The 24,405-nt window shown below is 39.4% G+C and overlaps 1 protein-coding gene across 2 annotated transcripts in view; it reads left to right on the top strand.

The window, feature by feature from the left end:
- Window positions 1–18,858, top strand: part of LOC131688971 (sorting nexin-8-like) — a 41,018-nt gene extending 22,160 nt beyond the window's left edge. Inside the window, exons 2-7 of one of the 2 annotated variants that reach the window (XM_058973665.1) lie at window positions 8,056–8,153; window positions 8,448–8,539; window positions 17,472–18,014; window positions 18,092–18,203; window positions 18,268–18,429; window positions 18,497–18,858. In XM_058973665.1, the coding sequence (XP_058829648.1) occupies window positions 8,056–8,153; window positions 8,448–8,539; window positions 17,472–18,014; window positions 18,092–18,203; window positions 18,268–18,429; window positions 18,497–18,550 (1,061 nt within the window). In that variant the 3' untranslated portion in view covers window positions 18,551–18,858. Of the gene's footprint in view, window positions 1–8,055; window positions 8,154–8,447; window positions 8,540–17,471; window positions 18,015–18,091; window positions 18,204–18,267 lie in introns of both variants that reach the window. The other variant, XM_058973664.1, reaches the window with a different exon arrangement.
- The last annotated feature ends 5,547 nt before the right edge of the window (window positions 18,859–24,405 follow it).

Below are 24,405 nucleotides of genomic sequence, written 5' to 3'. Positions count from 1 at the left end.
TTTCAAAACCAATTCCAACAAAAACACCTGCAAATGATCTGGAATTTATTCAAGTTTCATAAACCGTGAGTTGAACTGTATCCGGCTCTAAATTTATATGAAAATTTCATGGGGTCATGTAATGTCCGAGGCAATTTTAAGCCAGTTTCATTAATTTTTCAAAGTATATTTCATATTATACATACTGGTAGTAATATAACATGAACATTTAAAAATTATATACATAAAGGCTCTAAGTTAATTTTGAAACCATTTGAGAGACGTTGTGGATTCATAATGAGTAACCCATACCTTTAAAACGTTTGTACCTGAATACACCTGTTATTCGACACATATTTGACATTGAATTTGCATTGTCCACACATTATAGGGTTGATATTATTTGATATGTCGCATGAAAGAAATGTTTAACAAAAATGTTTCATCCCGGGTGACTTTACATGTGATAGCATTATTCGTAGAAAACCGAGCTGGTGTACCTTGATGCGCCGCGTGACAGGAATATTCACTTAAAATTTCGTCCGTTGAAAAGGAATCCGGAATCACCGAATTGATTATAAAGTTTCCCCGTGTGTCTGGATGACTTTACATGTTTGCATTGCTTATAGATCATCGTTAATGTACCGCATGGCTGGTATCTTCAAGTATAAATGTTTCACAAACATGGGTAGCGCATTCCGTATTCACTAGGTCTTCCAGCCCAAAACTGCTTCTACGTTGCTTGAAAAAGGCCACAGTGTCATAGTGCCATAGTGTTCAAATGTAGGATAAAATATACGACACATAATGCCTGACTTGCAGCTAAACTTCGGAAAATTGATGAAAATGTACTGAATGGTCCTCGGACATAACCCACGGAACATCCGTATAGATCCAAATCCGACCATCTGACCAGACCACCACATATCGTCGCTGTTGTGCTATCTTATGACAAACGCCATTTTGGGGTAAACTGAGTTAGATATGCAACATTACTTCTCTGAAAAATCTCTACAAAGTGGCGTTTTCAGAATTTTGACATTCTGCTTGGGTACTAAGATATAGTGAGAAATGTACTGAGAAATTCTATGATTTTTGTTTAAAATGACTGTAATTGGGGTTTGGCGCAAGCTATCTTGATGTATAGGATGTTTTTCTATGTAAAACTGTCTGAGAAACAGAATGGCATAATCATTTTCAAAACCAAAACACACGATTTGTGAAAAAGATGCAGTTTAACTTTACAACTGAAAATATAGCATATTTGGCAACACTGTAACCTTAAATAACTATTTTTTCTAGATTCCCTGACTCATTTCCTTCAAAATGCATCTTACCGATTGTTCATAGACCAAATGAAGCCAAAGATATGAATAAAAGTTAAGAATTGATGATTTTTTTCTATGGAAAATTTTCCATGCACGATTATGACACGCCATACAAATTTTGTCATCAATACACACCTATGACACGTGTGAGTGCGACTTTTGTTTACATTTTCAGTAACAACTCGCAACATAGTCAACCGATCTTCGTAATATTTGAGAGATTAATACAGAATAGATAGAAGCATCAATTGTCTTCTATGAAGTGTTTCTATCATTTATAAGTTTGAAACTTTAAAAATCGTTTTTCTCGAAATGTGCTAAATGGCGCTTGTCATAAGATAGCACAACAGCGACGATATAGCTTCGGAATCTTGAAGGAATTCATAACCATTTTCAGATAGTTCAATTGAAACGGTTGATAATACACGAATCGTTTTACTCAGAACTATTGGTTTGTATATGTACGTCAGAATTGTCACTTTTGCAAAACAAAATTTTTTTGCAGAAGTGACGTTAGCTAAAATTTACAAGGATTTTGCAAAAAAGTGAAAATATAAGCAATTGGCTATTATCCACGATGAATTGTACACATTTTGTACAGAACAGATAGTTGAAACATTATTCGTGCTTCTGAAAACATCACAAAACACAAAAATTGGTTTCCTGAAAGATATTCCTATTGGCGCTAACGTCACAATTGCATAAAAGGGCAGCTAAGGTAAGCATTTCGCTAAAATGTCTCTCAATCAACTTACATTTGCAGTTCTAGGTCACTGGCGGCCAACCGAACTTCCGTTGACTACATTGACCACCACAGACGGTTTCGGAAGTTCGCGGGAAAAGCGGCCATCTTTTAAAATTAACGAACTTACATCAGTTTCCTGGAAATGGTCGGGCCGATTTTCACAAACTTAGTCCCAAATGATAGCCATATTATCCCAGATGTCTATAAAATTTCGTACGGATCGCTTTTATGGTTCCGGAAATATAGACTAAACCGTCCGGTCACATATGAAATTCCCATATAAGCCGAAACTCGAGATTTTTTTTCAAAGGGGGGACTCTATGAAATTTCAGAAATCGAATTCGTATTTTTGATGCCAAACATCTTTAAAATGCATGAAACGTCGAGATTTTAAGCTATCTCGATTTTATTTTTAATCGACTTTTTGGGACTGCCAATCTTGCATCTTTTGTCTTTCTCATATAAAGAAAGGCTATGCAATCAATCCAAAAATCGATTTTCCAACCGAGGCCCGGAGGCTCGAGTGTTCGTCGAGATCGCAAAATGTCTGTGTGTATGTATGTGTGTGTGTCAAATAATGTCACTCAATTTTCTCAGATGGCTGAACCGATTTGCACAAACTCAGTTTTAAATGAACGGTATAACGGTCCCATAAGACGCTATTGATATTTTAGTTGATCGGACTTCCGGTTCCGGAGTTACGGGTTGAAGAGTGTGGGCATACAGCAAATTCCCATATGCACTGGTAACCTTATGATGTCCGAATGATGTAATACATATTCAAATACGTTCAAGATTACGTGGATTTACGGGTCTTGATCATTAATGACCAATTAAAGTAGTTTTGTCCACATTGGTCACCTATGACGGATCTTGATGCCCCCTGGGAACTCGCTAAGTTCCCGGGCTAATGTCACACCTATTTTCCAGCAAACCCTTAACCGATGTTTACAAACTTGATTTCAAATCAAAAATATAATACTCCCATTGACTGCTATTGAATTTCATTCAGTTCTGACTTTTGGTTCCGGAGTTACAGGTTGGTTATTGCGGTCTGATAGGAATTTCTCATATAAACCGGTACAATCGTAATACCTCAGTAAGTTTAAAATCTATTGAAATGAACATCAAATTACTTCGATTCGCATGCCTAGATTACTGATAGTGAATCAAAAATTATTGGAATGTATTGTCCACTATCGATAATTCCGGAAGTCCCGGGGTTCCGGGCAAATTCAGATCTAAAGCCACTTTGGTGACGACTGAACCAAATTTCGCTAACCTATTCTCGAATGGAAGGTACAATATGAAGTTCGGTGTTGAACCCTCCATCTACCCCTCCACCTCTCAACTCACCCTCCCCTGTCTCACCCCCCCATCCTCTCAGACCAACCTCCCACATGCATCCCCTTCATCCACCCCGTATACTAAAATAAGTTAGATGATTCCCGACACGTCCTCCCCTCCTACTAATTATATCCCGTCCCTTCTCCACCATGAAGGTAACATGAAGACAACACTGAACTCACGCTGATTAAGCTATATAAATATTATATTTTTGTTTGTTTCAAGTGTGTCAGTATCGACATGTTGCTTATCAGGTTCGTGACAGTCGTGCTCATCAAGTGTAATAAGAATGAAATAGACATTTCCACAATATTATATTGAACATGACCAGCCATTAAATCATGGTTTGGATAAATGAGAAAGGCACAATTGAACCACTAGGTGGATTAAAACAAATTTTGCCCTTCTCCTATAGAAAGGTTATGCAATCACTCTGAACATCGTCAACCTAATCCCGGCCCAGGGGCCGTCTGTCATATACCATTCGACTCAGTTCGTCGAATTCGGCAAATGTCTATGTGTGTGTGTGCGTATATATGTTTGTGTATGTATGTGACCAAAAATAAACACATCGGTTACTCGCAGATGGCTGAACCGATTTCGTCAAACTTAGTCTCAAATGAAAGGTACTACGTTCCCATAGGCTGCTATTGAATTTCATTAAATTCCGAGTTCCGATTCCGGAGTTACAGGTTTAAGAATGTGGACACACAGCAAATTCACATTTTTGCCTTTCTCCTATAGAAAGGTTATGCAATCACTCTGAACATCGTCAACCTAATCCCGGGGCGGGGGGGCGGGCGGTTATATACCATTCGACTCAGTTCGTCGAATTCGGCAAATGTCCGTGTGTGTCTTTTTTTAGAGAGCAGTAAAAAACTTTTCAGGAAAACCCTAGGCCTGAGGGAAAATGTACAAAACCCCAATGTCTCAGGGAACGGGTTTGGGCTGCCATCACCCGACCCGCTAAAAAACCACTGCTCTTGCCCAGAATCTGATTCCTCCCCGGCACTACCATACGGCATTACTTCGGGGAGGGGTTTTTATGTGTATATCACACACTCTAATTCAACTACTTACTAGGTCGTTTCTTTCGCAGGGTTACAGCCCCACTCCTCGACACACCACCAATTCTCCACCATTCACACAGACTGGCAAATTTTGCATGGCAGTCGGAAAGCTGGCTGTGAGTCGAGACTTAGTGCTCCTCCCCTACGAATACAGTATGGGCGGCAAACTTCAGACTGTCTAATTCACCGAGCCCTTCGGCTCCCTTGTGCCAGTTAGCACCATTCAGCGCCGTTTACTCGTTGAGCACCAGACTTGTTCGCGAACTACTCGGTCTAGTCCCCGACGATGGACCTAGCCTACTCCGACGGAGAATTCCCCGGCGAGAGAAGTTCTCCCGAAACCGAGCCAACCAACCAGATGTCGAGGTCAGTTCGGCGATTCCGGTGGAGCAGGGCGTCCGGTTCGCTGATGCCCCGACGACCTGCGACTGGTGGTATTTTGTCGCGGTCTACTCAGTCTAGTCCCCGGCGGTGAATCTAGCTTACGCCGACGGAGAATTCCTCGGCGAAGGAGGCTCTCCCGATACCGATTCATCTTTTGTTTTAGCACCACAATTTCTTGAGCCCTTTTGATTCATCTCGTTCCGTTTCGCTCTACTTTCCCGATGAGCCATTCAGCTCCCGCCCTCACTTGTTCGCGAACTACTCAGTCTAGTCCCCAACAATGGATCTAGCCTATTCTCCTGCAACCGAGTGGTAGATTTCTCCTGATTCCGATGTTCGTTTTTGTGAGCCATTTAGCTCTCCGCGTCGTCCTGATCTACTCGATCTAGTCCCCTGCGGTGGATCTAGCCTACTCAACGGGCCATAGGTGCTGAGGTCTATCCGGCGATTCCGGGTGGAGCGTAACTTCCGGTTCACCAGCGACCCACTGCTAGTTCAGCGACGCGGTCTACTCGGTCTAATCCCCGGCGGTGGATCTAGTCTACTCACGAGCTACCCGGTAGGATGTCGAGGTCGGTTCAGCGATTCCGGTGTAGCTTGACGTCCGGTTCCCAGGCGCCCCGACGACCCAACTCGGTGCTACGTCACGTACTACTCAACTGGTCCCTGGCGGTGGACCTAGTCTACATAGTTGGAGAGTTCCCCAATGTCTGTGTGTGTGCGTATGTATGTATGTGTATGTATGTATGTATGTATGTGACCAAAAATAAGCACATCGGTTACTCGGAGATAGCTGAACCGATTTCATCAAACTTAGTCTCAAATGAAAGGTACAACGTTCCCATAGGCTTCTATTGAATTTCATTCATCATTCATTCATTCAATTCCGAGTTCCGATTCCGGAGTTATGGGTTTAAGAGTGCGGACACACAGCAAATTTACATTTTTGCCTTTCTCCTATAGAAAGGTTATGCAATCACTCTGAACATCGTGAACCTAATCCCGGAGGGCCAATTTTTATTTTGACTTGCATAGGTTTTCTGTATTTTAACAGGGTCGTAGTTAGGGGGATACGGTGAGGGGCACCCCCCACATCACTTACCACCCTTCCCCAAACCGCCCTTCAGCAAGTACCCCACCACGCGAATAAAATTTTCTAATTCCTCTAGAATAAACTTTCCTAGTGGGTCTGAAAAACCAGTGAAAAATTTGGTTTGAAATGATTTTTAGTTGAGAGACTAATTTAAAATTTCTTAACAAGTTGAAATTTTTTGGCGGGGTCCAAACTCCCGAACCCTCCTCCTGGATTCGCCGCAGGTTTCAAGTGTTTCAGCGTCGACACACAGCAACTCAAGTTCGTACCTGTCGATTCATTGTACGTATGTGTAAATCGCACTGAATATCTAAAAGACAGTTCCACCATTATATTAAACATAACCAGCCATGGAATCGTAGTTTGGATAAATGAGAAAGGCACAATTGCACCCGTAGGTGGATTAAAACGGGTTTTTTGTTGTTGTGTTACGAAAACCCGAAATTCCGGTCAAGGCACCTAGGCCGCTCTGAAAAGAAGGGTCCGCCAGGCAAACAAGAACCCGAGTAGTGGGCAAACCCCAATTTACACAGTGCAATCCACTATTCCGGTGTTTTTCAATGAAAAACGACATAAGACGTTAGGGTTTTGCACGTTTTTCCTGCAGTCTCAAGGTTTTTTTTTCTCTAAAAACACACACATTCCCGCTCGTTTCGTGCCGGTCTCCAATTTCCTGTCAGCCGAATATACCGTCTGCCGAGAAAGGGCTACTACACCGGAGCTTGCGGCCGTAATGTAATATCTTGCCGCCGAAATATTGGAACTGGCAGGAAATGCAGCCCGTGGAAACAAAAAGACCCGGATTATCCCACATCAACTGCATCTGGCAATTCGAACAGACGAAGAGCCTAACAAATTACTCTTCGGCGGGACCATTGCCCGGGGCGGTGTGTTGCCTAACATCCATACCATTCTGCTGCCAAAGCAGACTGAAAAGAGTTAAATTTTTATTTGTTGGCAGGTAAAATAGCCATCAGCAATCAAGAATCAAACTTAATGTGTAAATTTAGCCGTTGGAAAGAGATACAAGCAGAATTTGAATAATATGATAGGCCAACGCATAGTTCCACGTCAACACCGCGGTTATGTCACGGACATTACCCATCCATAAGAGAGAATCTTGCATATACCAACTGCTATATCTATTTAAAAACGTTGTTGTTTATGAACAACAAGGGAATGAAGGGGTTAAGCACAAAAAGTTTGCCAGAATTCACATCAACAGCTGAAGAGTTATAACTGTTATTATCTTACATCCTTGAGTTCTGCAACAAATTAACTCTGAACAAATCTGAATATCATTATAGGTATAAATATATCTGCCAGTCATCAAACACATTCCTAGCACAATTGGCTGAAAAAAAACAAAACAGCAATGAAACAAGTGTGGCAAAGTTTTACATCGTGCTTTTGCAGTAAAACAAAACCCAATTAAACCCCCGCACGTCGATTTACGGACCGGTATCTAATGACAGGGGGGTTTTCAACCGCCACAAAATATTGCATCAAGTCATTTTAAATGTACAATTTACAAGATTATTAAATGTAAATCTAAGTGTGCTATACTATTTCATATTGCTTTGAACGGGGTTCCCATGTTTTTTCCATATTTGAAGAAAATCTTGATTCTTTAATGATACACAAAGGGTATTTTTAAGATTAATAGCAAACCATTATTTACCCAACTACCTTTTCCCTTGGATCAGATACAATCAAAAGGTTTAGTTATCTTGGTTCACGCAAAGTAATTCAAAAGCAAGATGTAAAATAGACATTGTTTGTGTTGTTCTTTGTCCCTGTTTGTATTACCATCCCTGATTGATCTGATCAGACGCCAATGGTGACGTTCTTTTGCTGATGGAAGAGAGATTCAATAACTGAACCAGTTTCGGCGATGATCTATAGCAAATTTGCGTTTCGTTTAGCGGCTACTGTTTACAATTGGATATTGAAACGTGTGCTGATTCTGGATATTGAAACGATGCATAGTTTATAGCCGATATAAATTGACAAATATTGGAACATGTATGAACAACGTACGGTTTAAAAGATGTCGTCATTTTGCGTTCGTGTCTAACTGAGCATTGTTTTCCCCATTTTTATTCGTAGGTGAGGATTTGGGCGAAAGGCGCCCGTGCGAGCCGATCATTGTAGTAACAGTCATTCCCGAAAAGAAAGGAATATTTCTGAAACATTCGGAGTACGAGGTAAATATTGAAGCAGTTTTTCTCATATATTTGTCGGTAAAATTTGTATAAGTCTCGTAAGAAAAGTTGAAATTAATTTACAAGTTAAATCATACATCTGATCATGTTTCATTCATTCGATGCGCATCTATCAGTATACACAGCAAAAGCAGCTATTAGAAAAATAGTTGTATATCAGAAGGTCGCAATGCTTGCGGAACGAATAGACGAGTGCATTCGAATGCGAACAGATATCTCACCATAAAATTACTATTTACATATACTTTCGAAGTAAATGACCTTTGTCTATTCTAGATAAAAGCGAGAGCCTACGATACGGTTGTACGAAGACGCTACAAGGACTTTGTGGCACTGTTCAGTTACCTGGTCGAGAAATACCCCTACCGGTGAGTTAAGTGGCAACTAGTTAAGCAAGGGTAGTTGTAACGCGGTTGTAGCGTAATTTTCGCCTGAACATGCATTGCCTTCGGGAATGTATGTTAAAAAATGAGCCTTTTAAAAAGAGGTAGGAAAATTTCAAAAATCATCCCATGTCATAAATTTATGGTGATGATAGTTTTTATAAACATAGATAGAGTAAAGAGCATACCTGCATTTCCAAAAGAGATTGACGGTTATTTTTCGTCACAGCAAAATTCAAAGTGCTATTCGGCGCTCAATTCGTCGCAAAGCTTTTCTTATGGGATCAATGATACATGAAAAAATGTACGATCGTCGATCATTCAGCGTAAAAATTTGGTTGTAAACAAAAAATGCTCGAACATAAATCTTTGAAAGAACAATTAAAAAAAAGTTAATGTTACAGATTTTTCAATGTTGCACTACTACAGCAAATTAGTTTGACGATGGAAGTACTACAATTACTTATGATTTCATCTGATTTCTATTCGAAGAAAGTGTATTTCAATACTTATTAGAAGTACTAATTGCTATACGCCAGAAAAAAAAAACTAAATTGAACGGCAAGAATCGAAAATACGTCTTGTTCTGCTTGATTGATTGAAGTATTATTGTTTATTATAAATTGTATATTTATTGCGTTGATGGGAAATGTTCGTTTTCGATTTTCGTAGCATTCTCTGTTCAACTTTTATTGTTTTGATGGGCATTTAGAAAAGCATTCCTAATCAGTTTTACACCTTCATGTCTGCATTCTTCTCCAGTCATGAAGCTCTTGTCAGCCATTTTTATTGCTTGACCTGGTTTCAACCGGTATACAACCTTCTTTTCTAGAGCGATTAGCTTATCACATGTTTTGCTTCTCCATATCCAGCACTAATTGAAGATATGGTTCCAATGGGGTATTACGCCAAACAAGTACTTCGCAGTCGTTCGAGGTTTGTGTTGCGAAAATGAAAAATGATTCGTGTGGAGATTGAATAACCATAATAGATAAATATTCAAATACAATTTTATAAGTAGCGAGTGTGACTTTTTTGTCTTGAATCGAATACTGTTAATTTATAACTGTGTTTACATTGGTACAAGTTATTAATTCTGTAAAAAATTTCCCTTCTTTTTAACAAGAGCTGTTCTTTCTACATTATGTTAATATATGTCTGCAAGAAAGTTTTGTGATATGTATTTCCTTATATTACATTGAGCTCGATAGGATCTGATATCAGTTTTGAGATAGAGCTAGAATTATTAATATGGCGAATGACCCATTGAGGTTAAGAGCGATAATACAATACTTTAATGTTATTATTTTTAATAAGATTCTTCATCGGCACACAATTTCTTTGTGAACGAGATCGGGAGTTTCTTTAAGCTTAAAGAAGTTTGAACTAATCCATATTTCGTTCGGAAATAGTTTAAATTCAGCCCTTCTTCTGTCAGCAAGGGTAGGCAGATTCGCCGCACCGGTTTGCCATTGTTTTTGTTGTTGTTTAAAATTCACTATGTGATGTTAAAGAACGAAGTTTCAGCACTTGAAAAGTTCACTTTTCTTTTATATACAGTTAACTTTCTCTATCTCGATCTTACCTATCTCTCTCAATAATTAGTCCAGGTATTTGCGGTTCGACTTCGTCTCTTCAGAACCACGGCAGTTGACCAATGCACCGGGCTGACGCTGAGTCCAAAATTGGAAACACTACTTGTGAACACACTAAACGACTTCTAACTTACGATGTCCCGCAGTGAAGAGTTTATATTTGCTGATCAGACATATTGAAATCGAACATTGTTTTCAGTTACGCAGGTGAATGCAAGCAAAATGCTATTCTGGTTGCAGTGGAAATTCGAAAAATTGACTTGCGCCTTTCGTTTTTTCCCTATTTGCAGAGTGTGCAACTAAAGCGCATCTTGTGTACATGTTAGAGAATCAACTTGCGCATCATCTACACAAGTAGCGCTTTGGTTTCGCACGCTGAAAATAGGAGAAAAATCCAAAGGCGCAAGTTCACTATTTCGATTTTTAACTGCAACCAGAATATATTACTATCTTAGGAGAAAATTGGTTTAAAACCGTCTTTATGCATGAATGGCACCAAACCTACCTATACTTAGTCCAGGTGATTGCGTTTTGACTTCGTCTCTTTAGAACCACGGCACTTGACCAATGCAGTATGTCTCATCAGCAAACAGAACCTCTTCACTTACGGAACATCGTAAGGGACCACTCATAAGTTACGTAACGCAAAAATTGCCCAAAATTGACTCCCCCTCCCCCTATGTAACAAGTTGTCACAAATTTCTCCATCCCCCCTCCCCTGTTACGTAACAAATTCCTAGAAAAATTTTTTTTCTTCGGTGAAAACATGTTACGTAACGATCTAGCCAACACCCCCTCCCCCCTATGTCAAAACTTGTCGTACCCCTCCCCCCTAAAAGCGTTACGTAATTTGTGAATGGTCCCTAAGTTAGAAGTCGTTTAGTATGTTCACAAGCAGTGTTTCCAATCTTGGACTTAGCGGCAGCCCGGGGCCGGGATTAAAAAGGTCATGTTCAGAGTGATTGCATAACCAAAGGCAAAAATGTGCCAAAGTTAAAAAAAATCAATCTTCGCTAAAAAAATTTTTTTCTAGTTTATATCAAATCCCAACGTTTCATGCATTTTAAAGACATTTGGTATCAAAAATACAAACTTAATTTTGAAATTTTCATTTACACCCCCTTAGAGCATTTTTCAGTTCCTGCTTATAAGGAATCAAGAACCGTCGTAGGTGGCCAATGTGGTCAAAGTGACTTTGGTTAGTCATTATTGATCTAGACTGGTAAATCCAAGTAATTTTGCATCCATTTTAATAGGTTTTGCATCATTTTGATATCATGGTGGTACAAGTTTATAAGGGTATTTGCTGTGTGGCCGCACTCTTCAACCTGTAATTCCGGAACCGGTTGTACAATCAATAAAAAATTCAATAGCAGCCGAGGGGAAGGTTGTATCTTTCATTTGAGACTAGGTATGTGCAAATCGGTGCATCCATCTCTGAGAAACAGAGGTGAAATTTTTTTCCACATACACACACATATGACACTCAGCCCTCCTGGCCGGGATTAAGTTGGTCATGTTCAGAGTGATTGCATAACCTTTTTATATGAGAAAAGTAAAAATATACAAAATAGAAATTTTCCGAATTCGAAAAAATCACGACAATTTTATTTTGGTCGATTAAGGACATGCTGAATAGAGCAACAAGGTGGCAGCTAAAATGGCTGCCGTCGTTTCTGCTTCTTCTTTTTATTTCATCGTCAAAATCAAAACATTGCATTGGCGCGCAAGACAAAACCTTTTGTAACTTGAGTGTCTTATCTCAGATTGCTTAGAAATTGTATCACTGTATGCAGGCATGTTAGCACAAGCTGATGAATAAACGTAACCCAAACATAGCCGAACATAACCGAACTTTTGTTGTGATTTTGGCATCGCTTCACCTTAAGTCACCCGTAGTAACTTTTTAAAAAAAGAGGGCTAAAAACTTCAAATGTCAGTATCACGGTCAAAATGTTTTTTTTTGCGGATTCCGTCTGGATTTGGTTTTGTAATGCCCCATACTACCAAAAAATTGGACCTTCCATCGAAATTGCGACATCATGAAATTTGGGTGGCCCATTTGAGTAATTTTTACTCTACATGAGGCATTTTCCGTAGAAAAATCTCAATTTTAAAACTCGATTTAGATATTTTTCAGAAATATCACCTTCGTATTTTTTTTTTCCAAACGTGTTTGAAACTATTTTTTTTTTCAAATGCAAGAAGAAAAAAATAATTTCGTTAGCCCCAATTTTAGATATAAATATTTTAAATGGGCATAACTGAATTCGTCCATTATGCAAAAAATTGTCTCAACGAGCTTTGAAAGTTGGCTGAACACAACGTTCTCGAGAAATAAAAAATAAAAAATTGTTTGAAAACCCAGTTTTTGTTAGAAGCTTGCTCAATTAAAATAGTTAAAAAAATAAATAAAAACCTATGACTTCGGCAAAGTTGCTTGGTATAAGTTCTTCTAAAATGTTGCTGAACACTGCATTAATCTATCTCCTCACATTCAGAAATAATTAACTCTAGCAATAAGAGCCTCCCTAATACCATCTACCTCTGAAGGAGACCTATTCGATAATGATTATTTGCCCTGAAGACATCATGGCTCTAAAATATAAGTTTACCTGCAAACATTCGTCCCAAATTGTGAATTCGAAACCTTGGCTGGGATTGTATACAGAGCCAATGGGACGAGAAGCATTCACGCTTACAACAGAAAGGTTATAAACTCATAAAAATTACCTTTAAAATAGTTGATTCAATGTACTCGTATCGTTGTTCTTTATGTTTAAAATTGAGTTAGTAGGGTTGCCAACTCTTGAGAGGCTTTGACCCGGAGATTTTCACTAACCTGCGGGGTGGTGAATTTTCAGTGGAACTAGACAGAAATTGAAATCAAAATGATTCACAGTATCGGCTAGCTGGACAAAACCTCAAATTTTTTTTTTAGATTTTTCATGATTTAACATTTTTCTCTGTTTTTATAACAGGTTGAATAGTCTTCTCAAAATATTAAGTCCCGAGGACGAGAGTTCGATTTTTTACAGAACTTCAAAGGTGAAATAGATGATGAATTCTGAGGAAAACTATTTTCAAACCTAAGTTATTCCAATGGATATATGGTCGGTGTTAAGTCAGATTGGACTAAGTCGCAAAACATCAAAAATTAGGTTACCATAACACCGGATAAAGAATTTCTTCAGCTACATTCGACTTTTGCCAGATTTGAAATATGTAACCATAAACAAAAATTATTGCAAAAAAATAATTTCCAATTATAACGTAGAGGATGCTGCGATTCAAACTTTAAACCCGTTTTTCTCGAAATCAATATTTTGTCACTTAGTCCGGTCTGACTTAACACCGACCATATCTTTTTAGTTAAGATTCCGATTGGGGTGAAACTGATTTCATTTGAAAGGTTATTCGCTGGACTTATAGCTGCCATTCGATTTAGTTGAAGCAAGCCTTTCTTCTCGCTCGTGCAATAATTTAAAGTTATAATGTTCAAAGTGGCTGTATTTTATTGAAACAGTTCGGAAAGATCGCTTGTTGTTCATCTTACTTGAAAATTGGTGCGCTTTCCGAAAATGAATATCTTGCTTTGCCCCTTTCTGCCCCGAGGTAGGAAAAAAGGTGATTTTTCATGATACGTCTGAAGGAGACGCATAGTAGCCTTTGACTACCCAGTAGGGTGGGACAAAAAATAGATTCCAGCTCCGAGTAACTTTTTAGGTACCATTTGGGTCCTAGAAAAACTGTGCAAATTCTTAGCTCGATCGGTGAAACTATATTTTTGCGCCCACTGTTTGAAGTTTACATGGGATTTTGTATGGGAAAGTTAATTTTTACAAAATAATTCCTCCAGGAGTCGCCCATTACTTCCTAAAAATAAATCGTTATGTGGCTTGTATAGGAAATTTAACAAAGAAAAAAAGTCTCGAAAACCACGAAACGATCTGATGCTTGCGAAAATAGTTATTAAGCAGAAACCGATTGATGCTCTGGCGATTGATAAAATATTCATTTTTTCTAGCACCACTGCTGGTGGTTGTCCAATTATACGCAATTTTGTTTTAATTCTCTGTACGTATCTAAATCGTTTATCTATACTATTTGGCCATTTCACAAGGTTTTGAGGGATAAATTGAGGCTTCTTTTGTACATAATAAGAGAAAGTTAAAAATTTTGTATATAATAAAACCGTCAGAAGCAGTGATGCTATGAAAAGTGAAATTTTCATCAATCTTCAGGGCATCAATCGGTTTTTGTTTAGTAACTTTTTCCACAAGCATCAGATCGTTTTGCAGTCTTCTAGACTTTGTTTTCTTGACAAATTTCCTATAAAAATCAGACATCTGTTTATTTTTAGGAGATAACGGGCGACTCTTGCAAAAATTAATTTGCAAAAGACAATTTTCCCATACGAAATCCCATGTAAACTTTAAACCGTGGGCGCGAAAATATAGTTTCACCGATCGAGTTAAAAATTTGCAGAGTTGTTCTGGGAGCTAAATGGGACCCAAAAAGTTACTCGGAGCCAAATTTTATTTTTTTCATATAACCATGTCCCACTCTACTACCCAGGGTTCGCAATATAATTAATAGATGTGTCTTATCATTATCAACAATTGAAAAAATGTGTATTCTGTTAAAAAATTCACCTAATTTTTTGAAAATGAATTTTCGGAAATAGTGCGCTTTATATTCGTAAATGTTGAATTTTCGAACCACCCTAAGTGCCAAAATTTTGAGGCAAAAAAAAACAAAAAAATAAACATCAAATTCAGCGTCACAAATTTACCTTGATGTGAAGTTTTCTTCAAATTCGGGCCACTTTTGAGGTTTTGTCCGACTTTTGTATGGAAGGTGATCACGGCATTTTAGAGCACTTTAATTGTTTTTTATTACTACGTTAAAGTAAAACTATAATTTAATCTGGTGTAGTATTTAACTTCCCCGACTAAGTGCCACGAATACAAAAGCATCTGCTACTCTCGCTGTGGGAGACAAGACGAACGAGTATTGCTCTCCTCCACAACTAACAGGAAAAGGATGAGCAAAGGAGGCAGGGCAGCAGCATCACATAGGAAGCACTATGTGGTGTCGGTTATTCATCACCAGAGGTCGCAACAAAGGGGCCAAAACTCACCTCCCTAGCCAACAGTAACAACAACACCGGAAGAACTCGTTTGATGTTGACCTAGCCAGTTGGATCAGAACAAATCTACCATACCTTGGTGCAGCTGGTGATAAGCACCACTAACAGTGAATTGATTTGGTGAAATTGCAGCAAAATAACTTTTTAACACCATTTTGAGTGACTTAATGGGATGCAACAGCATATAGTGAAATATTACTTTCCTTAATTTGTAGTAAATTTGATTTGTTTTTCATTTTCATTTCTTTGAGAAAGAAATCGGAAATATTTGGTAAACTTATCTTCGCCTTCTTGAAACGAAGGGTTAGTCGGGCAAAATAAATCTGAACCAGAGTAATAATTAACTTAGACTTTTTAAATATTTTGTAAAGAATAAAAATTGAAATTATGCTTCTTCCCACCAAACCCGGAGAAATTGATGTAAAACCCGGAGGCCCGGAGATCGTTCCCGAAAACCGGAGTCTCCGGGTCAAACCCGGAGGGGTGGCAACCCTATGAGTTAGGTATCAGAAAATAAAATCAATAGAATGGCTAGGGAAGATTAGGCAACGTCTCCCTTATATGAGATTCCAATTCCATTTGGTTTACATCATTTGTAGCTTAATTCCACCCTTCCAACACACACCTTTTCTAGCAAACAACAACCGCGCGTGCTGTTCAACGAATGTATTAAAACGCATTGTTGTCGCGCTGGCTGGTCTCATAAGTCACTCGTCTTATGTTCGAGACACAGCCAGGAAAATTTCCCAGTGGTCAGTAGGATCGTAGCACTAGCCCTGTCATTATCTTGTACCCTAGAAATCAACTGCAAAGACTATCGAAAAAGAAGGTCGTGTTCCGCAACGCAATGAATTACAAATGCTTTGGTTCACTTATTGTTGTCGGAGCAAAACATAATAATGACTATTTGTTCAAACAATCAACAAGCTTATACACTATTGTCAGTATAGAATACTATTAGAAAGACTAGTCAGTCCACCTGTCACCACCATGGTATGTCCACTGATCGACTAAATAAATTGCATACCGTTCCTTCATATGCCTACTTGTTCACACAAAACGAGTACTGCACGAAACGTGATTATTTTAACTAAGGGATGATCCATAAATGACGTAGCATTTTTTGAGTGATTTTTAACACCTTCCTCCCCCATCGTAGCATTTCGTCACAAAATTCCATATACCCCCCTGATAATTACGTAGCTTGACGGTAACCCTCACCCCCCTCGTTGTCCCCGTTAAAAATTCAAAAAAAAAATCAAAAACGATGTTAGTTAGATGAAACGGGTAAGATTGTCGTGACAGCAGGTCAACCCCTATTCCCCTTTAAAAAAGCTACGTAGCATGACATGACCCCCTACCCCCTCGTCGTCACACATCATCACAAAATACAAAACTCCCCCCTCCCCCATATAATGCTACGTCATTTATGGATGGTCCCTAATCTTAGCGGATCGGTACGTCGACGTTGACGGAGCCTTCCGTATCGTGTAAATCGTGTAAACGTTCCTATATGCATCCGCCTACCTTGCTAATAGAATTTCTGATAGAATTATCATCTGGTGTCCTATTACTTAAGAATCTTTTCTGATGTGAGTCGAAATAGATAGTCAAGTTCCGTAATCGGGGCTTTACTGTGATGTTTGGCACGGTTCCTATCATATATGTATATGTATTATCTTATAGCTACTTGTGCTATCGAACACCGGTATTGTTATGGGTACAATAGACTGGTGCGACATCAAACCAAATGGGTGATGTTTAATCACGTTTTCAAGTGCAGAAACACAGCTGTTTACCTGTTCAGACTCCTGTTTCCAAGGACCCGAATGTTCTCAAGACGACCCTGATCTAAATATTACAATGTACGATAGAAGATTATATAACTACTAAAAGCTGTCTACTTTTGTATATTTGCATTGTGAATCTGAACAGTCTGTTAATATAGTACTTAACAATTTCTGAAGAGTACTTCAAATGGTGAAGTAGAATCATAAAGTGTTATAATCAAATACTTATCAATGTAAGAGCAAGATATATACGGTTAGCGTTAGCTTAGGCAGACGACCGGTACATGGATTGGAATAAGGACACGTCGGGCTTTCCACTGATCCAAGTGTGTGAAATTTTCTTGTCTTTAAATAAACGGTCACTACTTCTTCCATTCCAGCATTATCCCAAGCCTCCCGCCCAAACAACTATTGCCGGATTCGCTACTCGAAGCACGCCGAGGTGGTCTGCAAACATGGCTCACAATACTGACGATGCATCCCGTGCTCGGCAGTTCTCCGATTTTGATCACATTTCTAAGTGACCGAACCCCGGACTACCAGTACCGCATGCGGGTCATGTACGAGAAGCAAATGGACGAGTTCAGCCGTCTGCGGGAGGACGTAGATCTGCCGCTGGAAGACCTGAAACCGTTGGCCGCCAGTCGAGACAGTTTACGGAAGGTACTGCAATCGTTGATGCGGCTACGCAAAATTTTCGACGAGCAGACATCTCGTGCCGAACAGCAGGCTCGGGATATGGCCGAAGTGGATTTGATACTTCAGGGACTTGACGTACGAAATGTATTCGAGGAGAAAACATTTGAGGAGATTTCACACAGTGCCCAGAAGGTTGCAAGACATTCCGAAACGTACGTCCAGCTGCAGCGGAATGCCGTCAACGAACGGATCCACGTGCTAATGGAGGTGCTCGCTGCACATAGGTAAGTTTTATTTTCTGACTAAACAGCTTTGTAGCACGTATGAAGTATCTGACATTGAAATTGATTGACGTTTACAGTGATCTGTGCGAGCGTGTGGAGAAAGGAATCTTGGCGGACTATCAGAAAGCTCTCTCGAAATCACATGTTGCCGATAAGATGAAAATAAGAAGCATCGAACGAGGATCGGCGGTAAATTGAACTTACAATACGTGTCCAAGTTCTAGTTGAGCTAAGGCTTCTAATTTATTTCCAGTCAAACCCTGCACATCGCGAGGAAGCGGATCTTTCGGAACGCAGGTGCGCTTTCGCTTTGCAGTGTGTGCGTAGCGAAACGTCTCTTACCGAGAAGTATCTGTCGTCTTTGCCATCGATCCTGATATCGTATGCCAATGAGGAGTCCCAGTACCACAGCAAGGTAACCGACATCGAATACATTCGCGCCAATCGTTGGAAATATTTCATAAATTTCTCTTTCGCTGCAGATGTCGAAGATTTGGCATCAGCTAGTAGCTAATGAAACTTCCAAATTATGCTAATGTCTAGCTTCTACGGTTGTTGACTTTCTAGGTTATCAGGAAGGGTTCAGAATTTTAAGTTCTTGAAGTTTTATTCGAAACTAGTTTAGCACTTTTTTTTAATATAACAGGATGCCAAATCAGTAACAATTTAAGACGCAAATCAATAATTACAGTAATTACGCACATTCCATATGATCAAACGATTTTTATTTTTGTTTATACAATAAAATACGTAATGGCCACTATCATGAAAAGGTTAGTCGTTAAGGAAATATTGATATTATACACGCAAATTGCACAGTAAGATAATACATTTAGTTATCGTATGTTCCTGTTACTCAATTGAAAGAATTCCCGCTTATACGTTTTAACGAGCTTTTCGGTAAGGGTAGGTATGTGTTTCAATGCAACATCTGGAAATCTTGTTTCGCTTCATCAATCATCGATTGTATTGTACGGGGCTACTAGTTGATGAACAAGCGAGTCGGTATCATTATACTGCGTTGAAAGATACTGCGAGAGACCGAGGAGGGTTGAAACAGAGGGGAGTTGAACGAGTACCTGGTAGTAACGAGATGATACCGTACAGGAAACTTGACAATTCAAATCGTTTTACTTTTGTCGTACTCTTCAACTCGTTAGTACACTTCAACGGGATCTAATTGATAAATGTTTCTTTTTGGCGATCGCTTTAAAAAACCTGTTTTAATCCACCTAGAGGTGCAATTGTGCCTTTCTCATTTCTCCAAACTATGATTTAATAGCTGGTTCGTACAATATAACATTATGGAAATGTCTTTCTTTCTTATTACACTTGGTAAGTATATATAGGAGCACCTTTTTGCATTCATCGCGGTATCGGTTTGAATCGGAGTGAATGTGATCGCACTCCACAACCCGTAACTCCGGAGCCGGAAGTCAGATGGAGATGGAATTTAATATCAGTTTCCGGGGACGCAACACCTTTCATTTGAGACTAAGTTGATCAAATCGGTCTAGCCATTTTCTAGAAACCAATATAATCGTTATTCTGAATTTGGATGCTTCCGGATCCGTCGATGGTGGCCAGTGTGGCAAAAGAGACTTTGAATGACTGTTGGTGACCTAGATCTACAAATTCAACAGTTGTGTTTACATTTTGGAAAAAATTTCACCTTTTTACATTCATCGCAGAATTCGTTAGAATCGGGATTTGCTGCGTGATCGTACGTATCACCCTGTAATTCAGGAACCAGAACTCTGATCCACACAAAATTCAACAGCAGCTGAAATTGAGTGTAAAATTGAACGCATTTTCGCTTGATGCCCTCCATCAAAGTCTTTACAGTATCATCCGGTACCAGTTTCTCAGTTTTTTTTTACATTTTCTTATGTCCTTCTCGTTTTTGACTGTCTTCTTGCTCTTCCGAAGTTCCCGCTTCATCATTGCCCAGTAGCCTGGCCTAAAATACCTTAAATCTCGAAATCAAAACCTTGCACCTGAATATGATAGTTTGGGTGGCTAATAAGCTTCCCTGAAAATTTCAGCTCATTTGGTACACTGGAAGTGGTTCCGCAAATGGCTCAAAGTTTGTATGGGAAAAATTGACCAAATTTATGGAGAAACGCACCAGTTTCACCTTTTCAGATCTAGGTGGCGCTATATTCGATCAATGTTTTTCGTGAGAAAAATTAAGAATCTTCTTGTAACAACAAATCGACTCATGAAGATTGCAAGTCAATCTAACAAAAACTGACAAAATTATAAGCGCGCAAAGTTGAGGGTGTCATGTGTTGTAGTTGGGGTGGCTCTGTCGAAAGTGAAAAAAAAACGGCTTATGGTGAACGCACGATTTGCAAGAGGTGGATAACTACATGAATTTAAACTTTTAATAACACGAAATGCGGACCATTTGGAAGGGTAATATCTTCGGCAAACTAGATCAGAATTTCATTTCAATGCTCCGTCGAATAGCCCTGGATCTTATGATTTACTTTGTCGAATTGTCCACGCCGTTAAGTATTTCCGATCATGAGATATGAATCAATGTATAAGTTTACTATAGGTCATTTGCCTACTCCCTAGCGCCACCTGGTGGGATAATTCAGCATTAGATTGTTCTTCATCGGAAAGCCCTTGAAATTCTGATCTAGTTTGCCGAAGATATTACCCTTCCAAATGGTCAGCATTTCGTGTTATTAAAAGTTGAAATTCGCGTAGTTATCCACCTCTTGCAAATCGTGCGTTCACCATAAGCCGTTTTTTTCACTTTCGACAGAGCCACCCCAACTACAACACATGACACTCTCAACTTTGCGCGCTTATAATTTTGTCAGTTTTTGTTGGATTGACTTGCAATCTTCATGAGTCGATTTGTTGTTACAAGAAGATTCTTAATTTTTCTCACGAAAAACATTGATCGAATACAACGCCACCTAGATCTGAAAAGGTGAAACTGGTGCGTTTCTCCATAAATTTGGTCAATTTTTCCCATACAAACTTTGAGCCATTTGCGGAACCACTTCCAGTGTACCAAATGAGCTGAAATTTTCAGTGAAGCTTATTAGCCACCCAAACTATCATATTCAGGTGCAAGGTTTGAAATTCCTCACTTTGCTTTTTTTCATACAACTTTGGGCCACTCTATTGCCCAGTACTGCTCCACCGGGCGCAGCTCCGGACAGTTTGGCGGATTCATGTCCTTTGGAACAAAATGGACAGAATTGGTCTCATACCACTCCAGGACACTTTTATAATAGTGGCATGATGCCAAATCTGGCCAGCGGAGCTTCGTCGTGCTGCTGCAAGAACGGCAAAAGGCGCTTCTCGAGGCACTCAGATTTGTAGATCTCGCCATTTACTGTGTCCTTTGTCACGAAAGGCTCACTCCTCAGTCCGCAAGAGCAGATGGCCTGCCAAATGAGATATTTGGAGGCGAACTTCGACATTTTCTTCTTCTTAAATTTGTCGTCCACAAAGAACTTGCTCTTGCCGGTGAAAAACTCCAACCCCGGAATTTGCTTAAAATCGGCATTTATATACGTTTCGCCGTCCATCGCACAGAAGCCATATTTTGTCAGCATCTTCTCGTAGAGCTTCCGTGCCCGAGTTTTAGCCGTCGATTGTTGCCGCTCATCGCGGTTTGGGAAGTTCTGTACCTTGTATGTATGTAGTCCAGCTCTCTTCTTTGCATTCTGGACGTAGCACTGCGACATGCCGATCTTTTTAGCCAAATCACGGCTTGAGACGTTGGGATTTGCTTTAATCATCCGCTTCACCTTTCCCTCCGTCTTTTTGTTCTCCGGTCCCGGTTTTCTTCCAGCTCCTTTGCCGTGGTCCAACGTCAACCGCTCCTGGAACCGCTTCAACACTCTGGAGACGGTTGAATGGTGAATGTTCAACATTTTTCCCAACTGCCGGTGCGACAGGTCAAGAAATTCCAGGTGTTTGGAAAGAATTTGTTCTCTCGATTCGCGTTGGTTCACCTCCATTTTCGTTGAATCGAAAAACACGACTTCGAGTTTGACAGCATGTAAACAATACACATCGATGAGAAAGTGTGCAAAATTTGGTTGATTTTCACCCAATGGTAAAAAAGTTATGCCCTGTTGAATGTGTCGCAATAATTTCGTGTTCGCCCTTTATGGGAGCTGTCAAGTTGTCCCCGGGCTGAATTGAATTAACGGGAGAGAATAAATTAATTAGCCTAATTTTAAATATGATCACGCCACTTTACAAACTTGGAACAAACCGGGCAAACTACGCGTACAAAAACGTTTGGCGGACTGGGACGAAATGAGCTGACATTGTAAATTCTCAGATTAGGGAAGGTAATTTCGTACGAACTTACAGGAAGTACGTATTTTCCCGCAAATTTCATCGGGCAAGTTCGGAAATCAACGATCCTACTACTTGTTTTATTCTGTCAGTTAACCTCTGGCCGAGGGGCAAGCACTATAAGTTTGAGTGCGACGTATTGAAAATACCAAACCTATTTTGAATGTAATTAAAGTAAATATTGAAGGTATTTAAAAATACTTCTGTTGTACTTAATAAGCTACTTAATGTGATTAACGTCGATGTGTGAGTACTTAAAGTATTTAAAGTATATATTGACGGTAATTAAAATCTTTTGCGTATTTAAAGTACGAAGTTGCTGTACCTAAAATCTTTTCTGTAATTAAAGTACAATGAATTTGATGCGCACTTTTTAAATATTTGCGGTATTTAATGTACTTTATGGTTCTTAATGGTACTTAAAGTAACTAATTAGGTACTATTTTTGGCACTGCGTCATATTGAAGATTTAGTGCTTGCCCCTCGCCTTTGGCTCTATGTATTCCTCTCTATCATGCATTACAAGCAAAGGATCGTCATGGTGTTTCGTCTCCAGGAGAATCTCAACAGGCAATCTAATTTGCTTCCCTCGCGGAGAGGAGTATTTGCTAGGGTGTTGCGCAAGAGTCGATCAACGGTAGTTTCTCTAGCTCTTGGTCCAAACAAATCAGACTGGTTCTACTAAATTTGAAAGATATTGCTGAATAGGACATGACCGCTACAAAATTATTTACAATTTTGTTTTCAAATTCCCACCCAGTTTGAAAAGCTTCCAACATGGAGGTAGATTTTACCATTGCAGTCATCAACTGAAACATTGATTGCTGCAAGAAATTCAATTCTGTTATGCTACCTAGATCCATTGGAGCCAAAGAAGGCTTGGGTGAAAACAAAATTGGGGGCGTGGTAGACATCGTTCTTTTAGCCGTGTTATCTGCCACTGAAGCATAAGATGACACACTATTGTAGGATGGTGTGACGGAGATAGACGATTCTTGTATATGTAGAGAAGTTGTTATTCTATTTTGAAGCGGATTAACACGTTTAATCTTAATAAATTCATGGGTGCGTTTCGACTTTGTCTCATCAAAAACCGACACTAACTTATTGTCGGAATAGATTAGCTTGACGCTAAAGCATAACATTTAATCTTGTTTTCTTGAAGTGTACCTGAAGAAGCAGGTAAATTTTTAATTTGCTGTTTTTGTTTCTTTGAACGGGATTGTTTATCGAATAGGACATGTTCAGAAATACGATGTATGGCTTTCACCACGATTAGCGCATTTTAAACTTTCTGTGGTTTCTCTCGCCGGACAAGCGTCCTTTGTTTGCAATTTATCACCGCAGATCATATATTTGAAACCCAAATGACATTTTTTGTGCCGTTCCGAAAGCCTTGGCATCTACGACACTGAATTGAATTCTGCCCCCATGTCGTGTACAATGTATCCACTTTACTCCCAGAAGTAAATTTACCGATTCGTTTGATATTTCGTCCAAGATTTTACATCGCGATAACCCTTTCAAGACAACCTAGAATGGTCTATCTGACTTGAAATCAGAATAAAGTCTTATTGGGGCTGATTTCTGACCAACTATTCATTTTTACGGTAGTGTTTTCTCGACTAGATCTGTTCGCATCCTGCTACCATTGGCATTATTCTGCTACCATTGAAAGAAGGCTGATAGCAACCAGTCGTCGCCGGCCTAAGGATCAAATGTCATCAATAGATTTAGACTTACGCGAAGCCAAGCGATAGGAGACTTGTGAGAACTACGTTATCCTCACCGTTTGACGACCTTCCGAACACCATGTACATACTACAAATACTAAGTACCGGCAGAACTTTAATCTGTCTCCTCGATACGCCACTATCAAGACGTATTTGCATACTATACATAAATAGTCTCACTCATTCTAAGCTGATGTTTAAAAGTAGAGACCTTCAGATGAAGAATAGGAAGAAAATGAATAGATCTGACGGTTGTAAACGGGAAACATGCCTTTCTGTTGGCGATTTGAGTGTTTCGGATTTATTCATTGTACCTTTAATAA

The sequence above is a fragment of the Topomyia yanbarensis genome, chromosome 3 (assembly GCF_030247195.1).
Source record: "Topomyia yanbarensis strain Yona2022 chromosome 3, ASM3024719v1, whole genome shotgun sequence".
In the NCBI taxonomy this organism is placed as follows: domain Eukaryota; kingdom Metazoa; phylum Arthropoda; class Insecta; order Diptera; family Culicidae; genus Topomyia; species Topomyia yanbarensis.
The sequence above is the reverse complement of the archived record's forward strand: the minus strand, read 5'-3'. Positions and strand labels throughout refer to the sequence as shown.